Source organism: Nothoprocta perdicaria, unplaced genomic scaffold (assembly GCF_003342845.1).
Source record: "Nothoprocta perdicaria isolate Ctin4 unplaced genomic scaffold, notPer1 scaffold_38, whole genome shotgun sequence".
Lineage (NCBI taxonomy): Eukaryota > Metazoa > Chordata > Aves > Tinamiformes > Tinamidae > Nothoprocta > Nothoprocta perdicaria.
In genome coordinates this window covers 329,514-342,013 of record NW_020455621.1, presented here as the reverse complement: position 1 = coordinate 342,013, position 12,500 = coordinate 329,514, and the positions used below count along the sequence as shown (strand labels likewise).

The 12,500-nt window shown below is 39.2% G+C and overlaps 2 protein-coding genes across 2 annotated transcripts in view; both read left to right on the top strand.

Moving 5' to 3' along the window:
* The window catches only part of ARID4B (AT-rich interaction domain 4B), a 63,124-nt gene extending 53,502 nt beyond the window's left edge, over positions 1–9,622 (top strand). Inside the window, exons 19-23 of the mRNA XM_026044715.1 lie at positions 1,485–2,696; positions 4,148–4,261; positions 6,045–6,260; positions 6,722–6,868; positions 7,871–9,622. Coding sequence (XP_025900500.1) covers positions 1,485–2,696; positions 4,148–4,261; positions 6,045–6,260; positions 6,722–6,868; positions 7,871–7,998 — 1,817 coding nt within the window. The 3' untranslated portion in view covers positions 7,999–9,622. The remainder of the gene's footprint in view (positions 1–1,484; positions 2,697–4,147; positions 4,262–6,044; positions 6,261–6,721; positions 6,869–7,870) is intronic.
* An 826-nt stretch (positions 9,623–10,448) lies between these two features.
* RBM34 (RNA binding motif protein 34) overlaps positions 10,449–12,500 on the top strand; it is an 8,615-nt gene continuing 6,563 nt past the window's right edge. The window contains exon 1 of the mRNA XM_026044714.1: positions 10,449–10,465. Within this exon, the coding sequence (XP_025900499.1) occupies positions 10,449–10,465 (17 nt within the window). The remainder of the gene's footprint in view (positions 10,466–12,500) is intronic.

The window sequence follows — 12,500 nt, the reverse complement described above, 5'->3', positions numbered from 1 at the left end:
CCCTCTTTCTCTTTTTCTCTCATGCCACTTTTTTCTTTTTCAGATTTTTTTTTCTTATTTAAAAAAAAAAAAGTTATTTTTGTTACCTTCACCCTCCAACATTAGATCTATTTGCTCAAAACTTTTTAAAGGTCTTTTTTTCCTACACTGGGATGATTAATGCTATTGTATGTTACATAGGCTTTTTTTTTTTTTTTTTAAAGTCACAGTAAAATAGATAGGCATTGAGTGAAAATTAATAGACGTGTGTTCTGGTTACACTACTAGCAATGCTGTAACATGGAGTTCTTGCTTTTCATTTCAAATGACAAATTTTGATACCTTCTTTATTATATAGTGGTATAATGATGATGCTCTAAGCTCGTGACAAAGGCAAGTGTTGGAAACCTATTTAGATGGCTTCAAAATTTGCTTTCTGATGGAGTCTCATAGTAGAAATTCACATTCTGCCTATCTTAAAGCAACAACGAACAAGAGCATCTGAGGCAGCGTTTCCCAAGTTGTTCTGTCCTGTACCTCCCTCTGACCTATTAGCATGCTGGTCTCTAGGTGACTTTTTTTCCAAAAAGTACATTTTTTGGGGAGGAAGAATTTAACTTGGGCAAAACTTTCAACTGAGATGATCCTTCTTCTCTCCCAATGGTTATGTTACAATCCTTGAGGTGGTAAGCTTTAATAAGGAATTGAGAATGAGAATAAGTGATGTGAAGCAAAAATGGCATAGAAACTGAATACAACTGTCTGTGTTATATTCAGTTTCTGTTATTCCTTGTGCTCGTTTCCTTTCCCATGGGGTGGGCCTGCTGTTGATTCTTTCTCCCTCATTATCTCTTCTCATATCTCTGTTGTTTTTCTCAGTTTCTTTGACTTTCTCCAAATACCTTTATTACTTTTTTTTTYCYTTTTTTTCAAGCCCCATCACCAGACTTGTTGTTTTGACCCAGTGTTTTGTGTGTGTATTTTTTATTCTGACTTCTTGCATTGTGATTTCTTTAGGGGAGTTATTGCCTTAGTCTGTTTTGAGCTTTGAAGAAAGGGCAGATAATACTTGTATGCTGTTACCCTTAAGAAATACGAGTTTTTATATGAAATGCATTTTTAAACTTCTATTTTGGTTTCTGTTATGAAGGAAGTTCTTATTTGTATGGATTAATAACAAATGGCACCTTAAAAAAGCTATTGCTTTAGTAGCTTAAAAGCTATTGCTTTACCTATCCTGTGCTTGGGGACACTCCTTGGAAGAATTTTCTAGAGGTGTCCTTTCTGAAACATTTCAGAGACAGTGACACTATTCCTCATCTAGCTATTACACATCTTAATAGAATAGAAAATAACCTTGCAAGCCTTTATAGAAAACAGTGTAAACTGTATGTAGTTTAGCAGAAAGGCCAGTAGCATTGATTCCTATCTTTGCAGTTTTCTACAGCTGTTTTTTATTATTTTTTGTAACCAGAATCTAAAACTACTTATTTTTTTCTTACTAGCTTCTGAAAGTTCTGATGATAGTGAGCAGGAAGATGACCAAAGTGCCCAGAATGTACATGCTGATGGCAAAGAGGAATCTCAAGATGAAGCTACAAGTCAGGATAAACATGAACCCTGTCTGAAAGAACAACAGAGCAATTCATCCCTCCCAGAGGAAGCTAAAGCTCTGACGGATGTAGCAGTGTCCAAGTCAGGATCCAAGTCTCCAGAAAGATTGCGAAAAGAGATGGAAGAATTGTCTGAAGATACCGACTCTGATGGAGAAGATGAAACCACAAAGAAGAGAAAGGAGGTAAAAAAGGAAATAGCTGATAAAACAGCAAAACCACAGGTAAAACGTGGTAAACGAAGATACTGTGTTGCAGAGGAGTCTCTAAAGACTGTGTCACCTAACAGAAAGGATGAGAAATCGAAAGGCAAAGACTCCCTTAGTTTAGAAAACAGCAGTAACAGCTCCTCAGATGAAGAGGAGGAGGACAAATCTAAAGTGAAAATCAGTCCTACTAAAAAGTACAATGGATTAGAGGAGAAAAGGAAGTCTTTACGGACAAGTACTTTCTACCCAGGATATTCTGAAGTAGCAGAGAAAAGGATAAAGCTCCTAAATAACTCTGATGAAAGACTTCAGAACACCAGGGCCAAGGATCGAAAAGATGTTTGGTCGAGTATTCAGGGACAGTGGCCRAAGAAGACCCTGAAGGAATTGTTCTCAGACTCCGACACGGAAGCTGCTGCCTCCCCTCCACACGCTGCTCCTGAGGACGCTGCAGCAGAGGAGCAGCTTCAGGCTCTTGCAGAGGAAGATGCCTCTTTGCCTAGCTCTGAGCTTCAAAAGCCTTTGCCAGCTAGTGTAGACGTTAAACCTGTTGAAGAGAAACCGACTGAAATGGGTGAAAAGAAAGTTGAATTTCCAAGCAGTGGGAGTAATTCAGTGCTAAATACACCTCCCACGACACCTGAATCGCCTTCGTCTGTAACCGTAACAGAATCCAGTAGACATCAGTCCAGTGTCACTGTCTCTGAAATGTTGCCACCAAATCAAGAGGAGATCCGAAGCATTAAAAGCGAAACCGATAGCACAATAGAAGTGGATAGTGTTGCAGGGGAGCTGCAGGACCTCCAGTCAGAGGGAAATATTTCTCCGACAGGCTTTGATGCCAGCGTGAGCTCCAGTAGTAGTAATCAGCCAGAGCCAGAGCATACAGAAAAAGGTAAAGGAAGTGGGGAAACAGAGCTGCTTTCACCCTAGACCTTGCTCTCCTCCACTGTGTTGCTGATGTATTTGCATTCTGTTGACAYTGTGTTCCTGACAAGTTAGTTAATCCTGTTGGCAAAAGTAGTAACCTGCTTAACTCCACCTTGAATCTGTGGAGACGACATAATCCTCCAAAGAACAAAAGATGATAGTGGAAATGTTCCATGACCTTTTCATAACAATTCTAGTGCTTTTAATGAGGAATAAAGCATATAAGAATGAAGTTTATATTGAAGATGACAGTGAAAGACCAGAGCAAGTTGTAATATGTTGTACAGGCAGGGCATGTGTGTTGTTAGTAAATACCATGCTAGTACTTTAAAATACCTTGCTGCGAGTGGAAGATGCTSCTTCTTAGGAACATTTTGATACTCTCCATGCTGCTGATTTGGAAAAAAATCATTGGCAATCCAAGGACTTTTAAAACATGTTACCCTCCTCATTCTGTCTTTGTTACATTCTTTTAAAAGAACAGCTCTGTGCTTTTGCTTAAAGGGAGGAGATGTTCTGTAGGTTAAGGCTGTGCTGCTTTCCACAGTTCATGTATGGGAAGGTTCAGAACTTTTTTTTGTCTCAAAAGAAATCAAGAAGGGAGATATTTTTTCCTCATTTTAAGTTTTGTTTGTGCTTTTAATAGAGCAGTGTTGATCTTACATGTCTCCCTCTTATTCTGTCAGCATTTGTCTTTTAGAAAACTGGAAGATCCCTCTTAATTTACAAGGTTTTGTTACAGCTTTCATCTGTAAATCAGGAGGTTGTATGAGCATAAATTTGAATGTTTCCTACTTGAAAAATACTCTTTTTTTTTTCTTCTACTCTTTTTATGGGAAAGAGTAGAATCTTCCTTTTGTTTTTTCCCAGATAGTCACAGAAAAAGTCTCCATCTCTTTCAAATGATTCTTTATCTTTTTCATCATTATCTCTGTTCTAGATTTTTTTTTTTGGCTTTCAATTAATATAACTACTGATAATAAATGATAGTTTAGGATTTTCTTCTTTTTTTCTTTTTTTTTTTCCACAGCTTCTAAGTGTGGCAAAGATTTTATTTTCAACATTCAGTTCTAATGGTTCCTTAATTTTTTCTAGTAAATATAATTGACAATATAAAATATATTTTAAAATCTGTGTGGTCAGAGAAATTCTGTTGATGCCTATAAGAAAGTTATTTGCCATTATTTTATGTATGCACTTCAAACAACTAGTTGCCTCCTTTCCATCTCCCACACCTTCTTGCCAACACAAATAGAAAACGGAAACCTCTAGGATACGTAGGGACAGTTGCATTGTTGTCTGCAAACTTCAGCTCTGAGGGGTTTCTCTGGGGGACGTTTTTTGAGACTTTATGGTTGAGAAAGATCCACACAAGTGCAAGTATTTATTTTTGGTTTGTGTTTCTTTCACTTGTAGTCTGTACAGGCCAAAAAAGACTTAAAGATGCTCAGGGAGGAGGCAGCTCTGCAAAAAAGCAGAAGAGAAGCCACAAAACTTCTTCTGTGAACAATAAAAAGAAGAGTAAAACTAGTAAGTAAGGCAGCTTAATGTGAAATGATTTGTATGAAAGTAATGTTTCACCTGATGAATGACAGCAGACATGAAGTCTGGGAATAAATATATTAGGATAAAATATGCTGAACAGGGGGTTCTTCATGCTGTTTAATATTCTATTGTGTGTGAATGACAAAGTGTTTTTAAAATGCTGTGTGATATTTCTGGGCCTCTTTTCTTAGAAATGCTTAGTATTTTTAATTCAGAAAGACTAAGAGGAGTACCCACTTCATGTTTAGTTGGATTAGGACCTCTGCTACCACAGGGAAAAAGGCAGGAACAAACACTGTGGCTGTGTGTTTAAGAGGGGAGACTGGAATTTAGCTCAAACAACGCATCATATCATAAGCTTTTGGAGGATAATATTTGCCACTCTTCCAGTGGCAAATATGTAAATAATTCCAGAAGACCAGCTCTGTGTCCCTTCTCTATCTACATTTTGAGTAAATAATTCAGGCTTTCGAAGCTTTTTTTGTTGAATTAGCTTGTAGAAGCTAATTGGAATAGGAACTGTGGTACTAGGGCACAGAGGTTTAGTAAAAGCAGGGCAAAATGAGWTGAGAGAGACAAGCACACATGTATTGGGGAGACAGCAGGATCAATCACTGGCTCTCCTCACTGCTCATATGAACAAGAAACGTCAGGGGCCAGTCAGCCAGGATAGCTATAAAAAGCAGTTAAGTAACGATTGAAAACATATACTATGTCTCTATCAGCTTTTATTAAAATTCTGCCCCTTCTGATATGGCATTTGCCTCCACTGCAGCCATACCTCATGTACTTTGTGTTCATGGAACTCCTTTTCACATTCTCACATGCTCTTTTTCATGCCATTTCACGGATCTCCTCCTAACAAAATATCCTTCCTCTTTCCTGATCTCRTAATTTAAGTAACAAAACAAACTGAATTAGCAGAACTAATGCACCATTTTTAGCTTTGGCATTGCTCCCTTTGATTTTGTGGATTTCTCTTTCTCAGACTGTCTTTGTCAGGATGTAAGCATTTCAGGACTAGAGTTGTTTCTTATGCTGTGTACGTTACAATGGCCTGTTTTCTGTTTGTTAGGCTTTTTTAAAAGCAAAAAAAACAGATAAAATGTGGAATTAGTTGTGAGCAAAGAAAGGTGTGGGGTTTTGTATGTTTGTYTTTAGTTCAGGTCTATTGGTTAAAGCTGCTTACATTGCAGCTTCAGCTTTTGTCTTGTCATTAAGAGAGCAGACAGCTGCAGCTTTCTTGCTGTAGGGTCCCTATCTGCAGCATGTATGTTGCTGCTCYTCCTTGCTAAAGAGCATTGCTCATGTAGGTAACCCCATCATAAAGAGCAGAACCAAAAGGGATTGTGTGAGTCCACATTGTCAGTACCTAGGGCACATACTACTGATGTGCAAGTTTCTCATAACAAATGTTTATTTTTAAAARCATATATATATATGGTATAAGTCTGATATAGAGATTCTGTAACTTCTCTAAGCACTTTCTTCCACTGCTTCCTTAACTCTGCAGTGTTACTGGTGCAAGGTTTCCCTTTCACAGCTTGCTGGAATTAGAGCAACACTGCTGTGAGGCTGCCAGTTTTGTGCTCCTGACTTTGAGCTCTAGAGAGGCTAAGGGTCTATGCCAGGGTGTGATTTCAGGGTAAAGGGTTTCAATCAAACTCCGTTTTGTTTGAACGTCCATGCAAGGGTAGCTTCTGATTAACTTCGGTTTGGGGGATGATGGTTATTTATTTTATAATAAGATRTTTTCTTGTTTCTTCAGCAAACAGCAGCGATAGTGAAGAACTATCTGCTGGTGAAAGCGTGTCCAAGTCTCAGCCAGCAAAATCGGTTTCAACTGGCATGAAATCTCACCAAACCAAATCCCCTGTGAGAACACAATCTCCAGGGAAATGTGGGAAAAATGGAGAGAAGGAGTCTGATCTCAAAGAACAGAATAATCGTTTGCCCAAAGTTTACAAATGGAGTTTTCAAATGTGTAAGTAGCATCTTCAGAGCAGGCCCTGAGTGTCCCAAGATTAACCTAAAAGAAGGCTTTTTTTTTGTTTTGATTTTTGTTTAGTTTGTTCTCTTTCCTCCCTAGGATTAGTCCATTGTAAGTTTGTTTGTTTTTGTGATAAACGCAGCAGTAGTACGCAGAGGAGCGTGGGTAATTTATATATATTTTAGTTGTGTGGGGTTTTTGTTTGTTGCAGTGCAGGTAACCAYCTATATTCCACTCTCTTGATTCTGGTTTTCACTTAAGCTCTTTTGTGGACTTGCCATCCTGAGCTGACCTGCCATTCTCGTATGAATGTTATCCACTAGACACATTTCTTTTGTAGATGCTTTTTTCTGTTTTACCTTTCCTTTTCTAAAAGTTTCTCTAGACTCAGAAGTTTTTCTAGAAACACTGTAGTGCAGCAGTGCAGCAATTAATAGACTTTGTTTCACTTGCAGCTGACTTGGAAAATTTGACAAGYGCAGAGCGTATAACAGTTCTTCAAGAAAAATTGCAGGAAATCAGGAAACACTACCTGTCCCTAAAATCAGAGGTTGCTTCCATTGATCGAAGAAGAAAGCGCTTAAAGAAAAAGGAACGGGAAAGTAAGTGCTGGGAGCTACAGTTCCCCTTTYTGAAAGCTACATCACATGGGGTTGGCTGTGCTAGTAAGGTCTGGATAACTTTGAGGAAGATGTGTGCCGTAAGAAGTCCTTTTAAAAACAGAAGTTGAGTACAAATGTTTTTACGATCTTCAAAAGCTACAGTTCAGGTATCCAGTGACTTTCAGTTAATCCTGTGCAAAGSGGGGAAAAAAGGCAAGCAGCATTCTTCTGATTTTGTTTTGTTTTGTGCTTAGGCAGAGCTATTTTAAATAKAGGGAAAAAAAAAGTAAACTTTTGTAAGTAGTGAATGATGTATCCAAGATTATCAATAACTTCTTTTTTCTTCCAGGTTGCTTTATAATTTGCAGTAATATTTCTTGTGTATCTAGTTAATGCTCTCTCATTAACATTATTGCCTTATTTCATGACTCTAAATGAGATCATCAAGCCATTTCCTTGAACTTGCCTTACTTGGTGCTATAGACAATATTCTGGTGTGCCTGCTTCTAATAGTATTGAAAAGCTTCTCACTGTATCTTGCTGGATGTGTGGTTCTAACATGTACATGGAGATTCTAAGGAGACATTTCTAAGCAGAAAGAAAGACTGCAGTTGGCCATACATAGTAAGTTTCTTGGGGCCACAGGAGGAACTCCAGTTCTTTAGCAGTTTCCAGAGCAGGTCATAAATGTAGATTCAGTGSTGGGGCAGGATCTACCCATAGGGTTTCTTTTGTGCTCAGGATTGAGAATTGGCTACTCTGGCAAGGTTCTTCATCAGCAAACCAGGGCTGCAAGGTGCCACATCATGTTGTCTTAGCTATAGCCCAAGGTACCTTGCAAAGTATTTCCCAGGAAAGCTTGTGAAAGGAGGGTTTTTTCTTTTTAATTATCAGGTGTTCTTACTGGAGTAAGCATAAACTGATCCTTGTTCTTTGATCAAAAAGTGTTTTKCTAGCTCCTTGGTTGATTTTTAACATGTATCTTTTCTTTTTCMTATGTAGGTGCTGCTACTACATCATCTTCCTCCTCTTCACCTTCTAGTTCCATTACAGCTGCGGTTATGTTAACTTTAGCAGAGCCATCTATGTCAAGTTCATCACAGAATGGAATGTCAGTTGAGTGCAGGTGACAGCAGGACTTGCCAAAGCACTTTGCACTTAATGGCTGCTGAGGGCCACTTTTTTTCTTTCTTTTTCTTTTCTTTTTCTTTCTTTCTTTTTTTTTTTTTTATACTGCACAGTGGCACAAAATTCAGACAAGCACTATTTTGTATTTAAAGTTGTTTCTTGACAAGCTAACTTTGCACTTAAGTGCACTTTTATGAAGAAAAAGTACAACAAACTGCTTTTCCTCAAGCAATAATTGTTTCCAACTTGTCTGGGAATTGTAAGTCTAGTGACTCGAAGGCCTTCCACTGTGGCAAATGGAGGCTGTTCACTGCCTGTAGAGACAGTACAGTAAGCATACAGTTGCTGGGTTGGCCTAATTAAATGTGGTAGGGCTTACTGTACATGTATTCCCTGGTATTTTGTTAAAGCTGGAACATTTGATATTTTTCCATTTATTTATGACAAATATTGAACCTATTTTCATTTGTACAAGCTAATTGTTTTTTAACTGCTAAGCCACCCGATGGTGGCTTTAATTGTATAAGTCAAGCACATGTATTCAATTCAAAACCTGCAATTAGTAGGATGTTTGACATCAGTCCTGATAACCAAATATGAGGATTCCTTTAAAAAAGAAAAAAAAAGACTGACTAATGTTTACAGGTTTGAATTAGGCTTAAATAGGTTACTCTGGGTTTTAATAACCCATTAATTGGAATGAAACTACTGTACTTTGCCATTTTTCTATAAATCAGTATTTTTTTTTAATTTTGATAAAATACATTATGAAAAAGGAAGAAAATGGCTAACAAACTGTATTAAATCTTAAACAATGTATAAAGATTGTATTTAGCCAGTTTAAAGTGTATATTTATTCATAATGGATTATAACAGTTATATTTTTGTGTTTTCTTGTAAATGTTTCTTTTCCCTTAAAGCGACAAATATTTCATTTGTAATGCTTATTTTATTACGAGCTTCAACTGAGAGGACTTCAAGGAGGAGTAAGGTGTGAGGTTGTAAGTTGTGGTTGCTGATATGAACACTGCCACAAGGGATAGTTGTTTTTAAACAAATAGCTAGCTGCGTGGTAGACATTTAATTTTTTTAAATGCCTTGTACAAATTCCAAAACCAACTCCAAACTGTTTTCACTTGTATTGATTTTATGTTGTACGAATCCCGAGCGCTCTCTCCTGTTAATTATATACCTTTGTAAGACATTTGTATATTGCGGAAGTGTTCATTCAAGCTATTTAATACCTGGCACTGTTAATACACAGTACTTTATTGTACAGATTGTTTTACTGTTTTAATTGTAGTTCTGTGTACTTCTTTTGGCTGGGGAAGTAGGGGCTGGCATGTTTTTTTTGTTTTCTGGCAATACAACATGTAAGAATTCAAAGCATTTTGTTTGTAGATGCTAGAGTGTCAGAATCCTTTACATTTGACTTTTCTAAGAAAAGCATTTTCAGTCTTCGTAGTGTGTGCTTAAGGTTAACTGATTTTATTGAAAATGGTTTCAAAGTATTCAGAATTGTACAGGACTGTAAAAATTTGTTGACAAATATTGAAGGAAAAGCTTATAGAAAAAAAGCTATAAAATATATATTAGGTTCTGCAGAAATGGAGAATTATGTAATATATTGTACAAATGTAAGCAAAGGCCTCTGAAATAAAATGCCATAGTTTGTGAATCCCTGATTTTGTTTCTAACAGTTTAATTAAGCAACCTTAGTGGGTTAATTTAAAGGACACCAATCTGTAGAATCAATCAAGTTCAGATTTGGTAGAAGTTGGAATAGTTGTAACTGCTTATGCCATGTCTGTGTTTAGTCCAGCTGACCAAAATGCTGTTGCACATGCAGAATGGTAGATTACTGTGTTTTTGTTCGTTTTGATTAGACTTTGTTAATAATTAGCCATAATCTGAGACAATGKGAAGTGATCTTAATGACTTCAGTGGGGCTACTCAAGACTTGGATATGTTTAAATTTAGCAGGGATGAGAGCTGTAAAACGGTTCAATTCTGCCTTCAGTGGATGTAGCTAGCATTGAGTTAAATGGGAATTGAATGAAGACCAGCCGTTCACTATTACTCCCTTGATTAGCTAGTCCAAGCATTTTTGCTTGGAAAAGGGCATGTGCTGACCGTTGTTCCCTGGGATGGTTGGTTTCTTTGCTCATTTAGAGTGAGGAATATTGGAGAGTTAAATTATTCGCTAGCCACCTTCCCAGTCCTCCAATATTAAGGTGAAAAAAATCACATAAATGGGGATTTTCTGCTGTTGTTTAAGGATTGTTTCATTTTTTACTGAATTTCTCATGCAGTTTAATGACTTAAATTGTCTCTCCTGGATGTCTTTCGACGCACTTCTGTGAGGTGTGACTGGAAATGGGGTTCTCCAGCCTTCATGTTCATTGTGGAATGGACAGATGAAAATGTCTTTGGCAAACTGTGAGTCGGGAAGATGTATTCCAGGTTGCAGTAAGTTGAAGTTGGTGTTTTTCCAGGTTAAATACTATAATGCTGCTTTAGGCATGATGACACTACCTACTACCCTCTGGTTTGGGCGTTACGCTTTGGCCAAGTGACAGAACTAATTTTGTCACCCGTGTGTGAGACACACCCTTTATCTTCGAGTGGGAACCATCAGCATTTGCTTTTTTTTTTCCCCCCCTCTATAAAGCCTTCTGTGAGAAGGCAAGTCTTGCTTGAAGCTTGTCTGCATCATCCTCGTCTCCCTTTCTGTTTGCAGTTGCCACCAGTGCTCGTGCTCCCTGCTCTGTGGTGTGCCACCACTGCTTGTGCTTCCTACATCATGCCGGGAAACCTCCCTTCTCTGTCTGCCCTGGGGCTCAAATTCACTTCTTGGCAGAGTCCTTGGAGACCATAGGCATTTAGCTCAATTTAAGTCTGTGAGAACCATCTCTTATGCACCCTGATGTTATCTCTGATAGTCCAGCCTATTCTATCCAGCAGTATCACCTATAAAGCTCCCTAAGAGCTTTATGTCATTTGTATAGAGAGCTTTATGTCATTTGGCGATATTATTGGGAATGCCAATGTAAGTGGCATAGCAGATACTTGTTAAAGAYGCCTGTCTTTCCTTGGGCTGTCACAGCCACTGAGGGTCTGTTTGGGTTCACATGACTGGAGCAGCAGGAGTGGGTATCTGTGTTCCCCAGTGCCGACGAAGGCAGACGCAGGGTGCTGGCTGCGTATGGCAAGACTAAAGCTTTGCCTTCATGGCAGCGGGATCACTTGTTGCACACGCAGCTGACATGAGCACCAGCTGCCCCAGCAGCTCGGGAGAGGAAAAAAAAAAGGGAGGTTGGGGTAAAGATCTTAATATCTTGCAAAGGAAGAGCTACTAGAGTTTTTGGTAATTTTACACCCTTTGCCAAGTGCTGCCACAAGGATCAGTATTTTAAATTACATTCTGGTCAGGCAGCATTAGGAAGAGAATAAGTTCCTAATTTCAGAAGTGGCTGGTAACAGATAAATTTCCTTGAGCATCAGCTGGATGGAGAGCTAGATTGGACAAAGATCTGAGAAGGACAAAGAGGGTCTTTTCCTATTAGATTGGATGCCAAGTCCCATTCATGTAGCTGCATAAACAGGATGTTCCAGAGTATTTAACCCACGACTGATTCCTGCTTTCCCTGGGCCCCTGGTTACTATCTTCAGGAATCCCTTGAGAGCTACTTTAGCGGATTTTTTCCATCAAAATGATGTTTTATGTCATATATATTTCAAAGGCCTGCTCCTCACATGCCAGGGCAGATGGGACAGGCCCGAGCTTGACTGCCACAGCAGCATTTTGGGTTGATCTTTCTTGATGGCCTTGTAGCTCATGGCTCTTTGCTCTTCCTTAACTCAGTTCTGCTTGTAGTATTTGCCAAGTATTCTTCAAGTCATGGAAATTATTCCACTTTAGGTGTTGCTCTTTGGCTCCCCTTCACAATACCTAATTCTTTCTTGGACTTAAGACAACCTGTCAGAAGGATCAGCCTGTGAGGAAAATGTTTTGGGAGGTTTTGTTTGTGATTTGTGTGGTGGTGGTGTTTGGGGTGTACAATTCCCCTTGCTGCTGTTCTGCGTGGTTTTAGACCATCAGAACTACAGTGAAACATGCTGGGCGGGTACAGGAATTGGAGTGTAACACCCTGTTTCCGAAAGGAGGTTTCAGCTACTGGTAGCGGCCTTACTGCGATGGTAGCGGGGGATTGCTAGGGAACTACTCCGTGCCTGGGCTGAAATTCCCGAAGGGGCACCGTTTATAATGAACCATGGAGACAGATCTAAGCTGTCCTAGTGTCAGAGCTGTATTGCTACAAGCTGTATTTGTGCATAGCCGCCTAGTTTCCAGCCGCGTATTTCTGCACAGTTTCTCGGCCGCCCTGCTTAGCCCGCACGAGGCTCCCGTGACCGTTGCTGTTTGCCCTTGCAGAGCCGCCCGCCGCTCCCGCGCCCCGGCCCGCCGCGAGCCGCCGGCCGCCACGCCGCTGCTGACGTCACC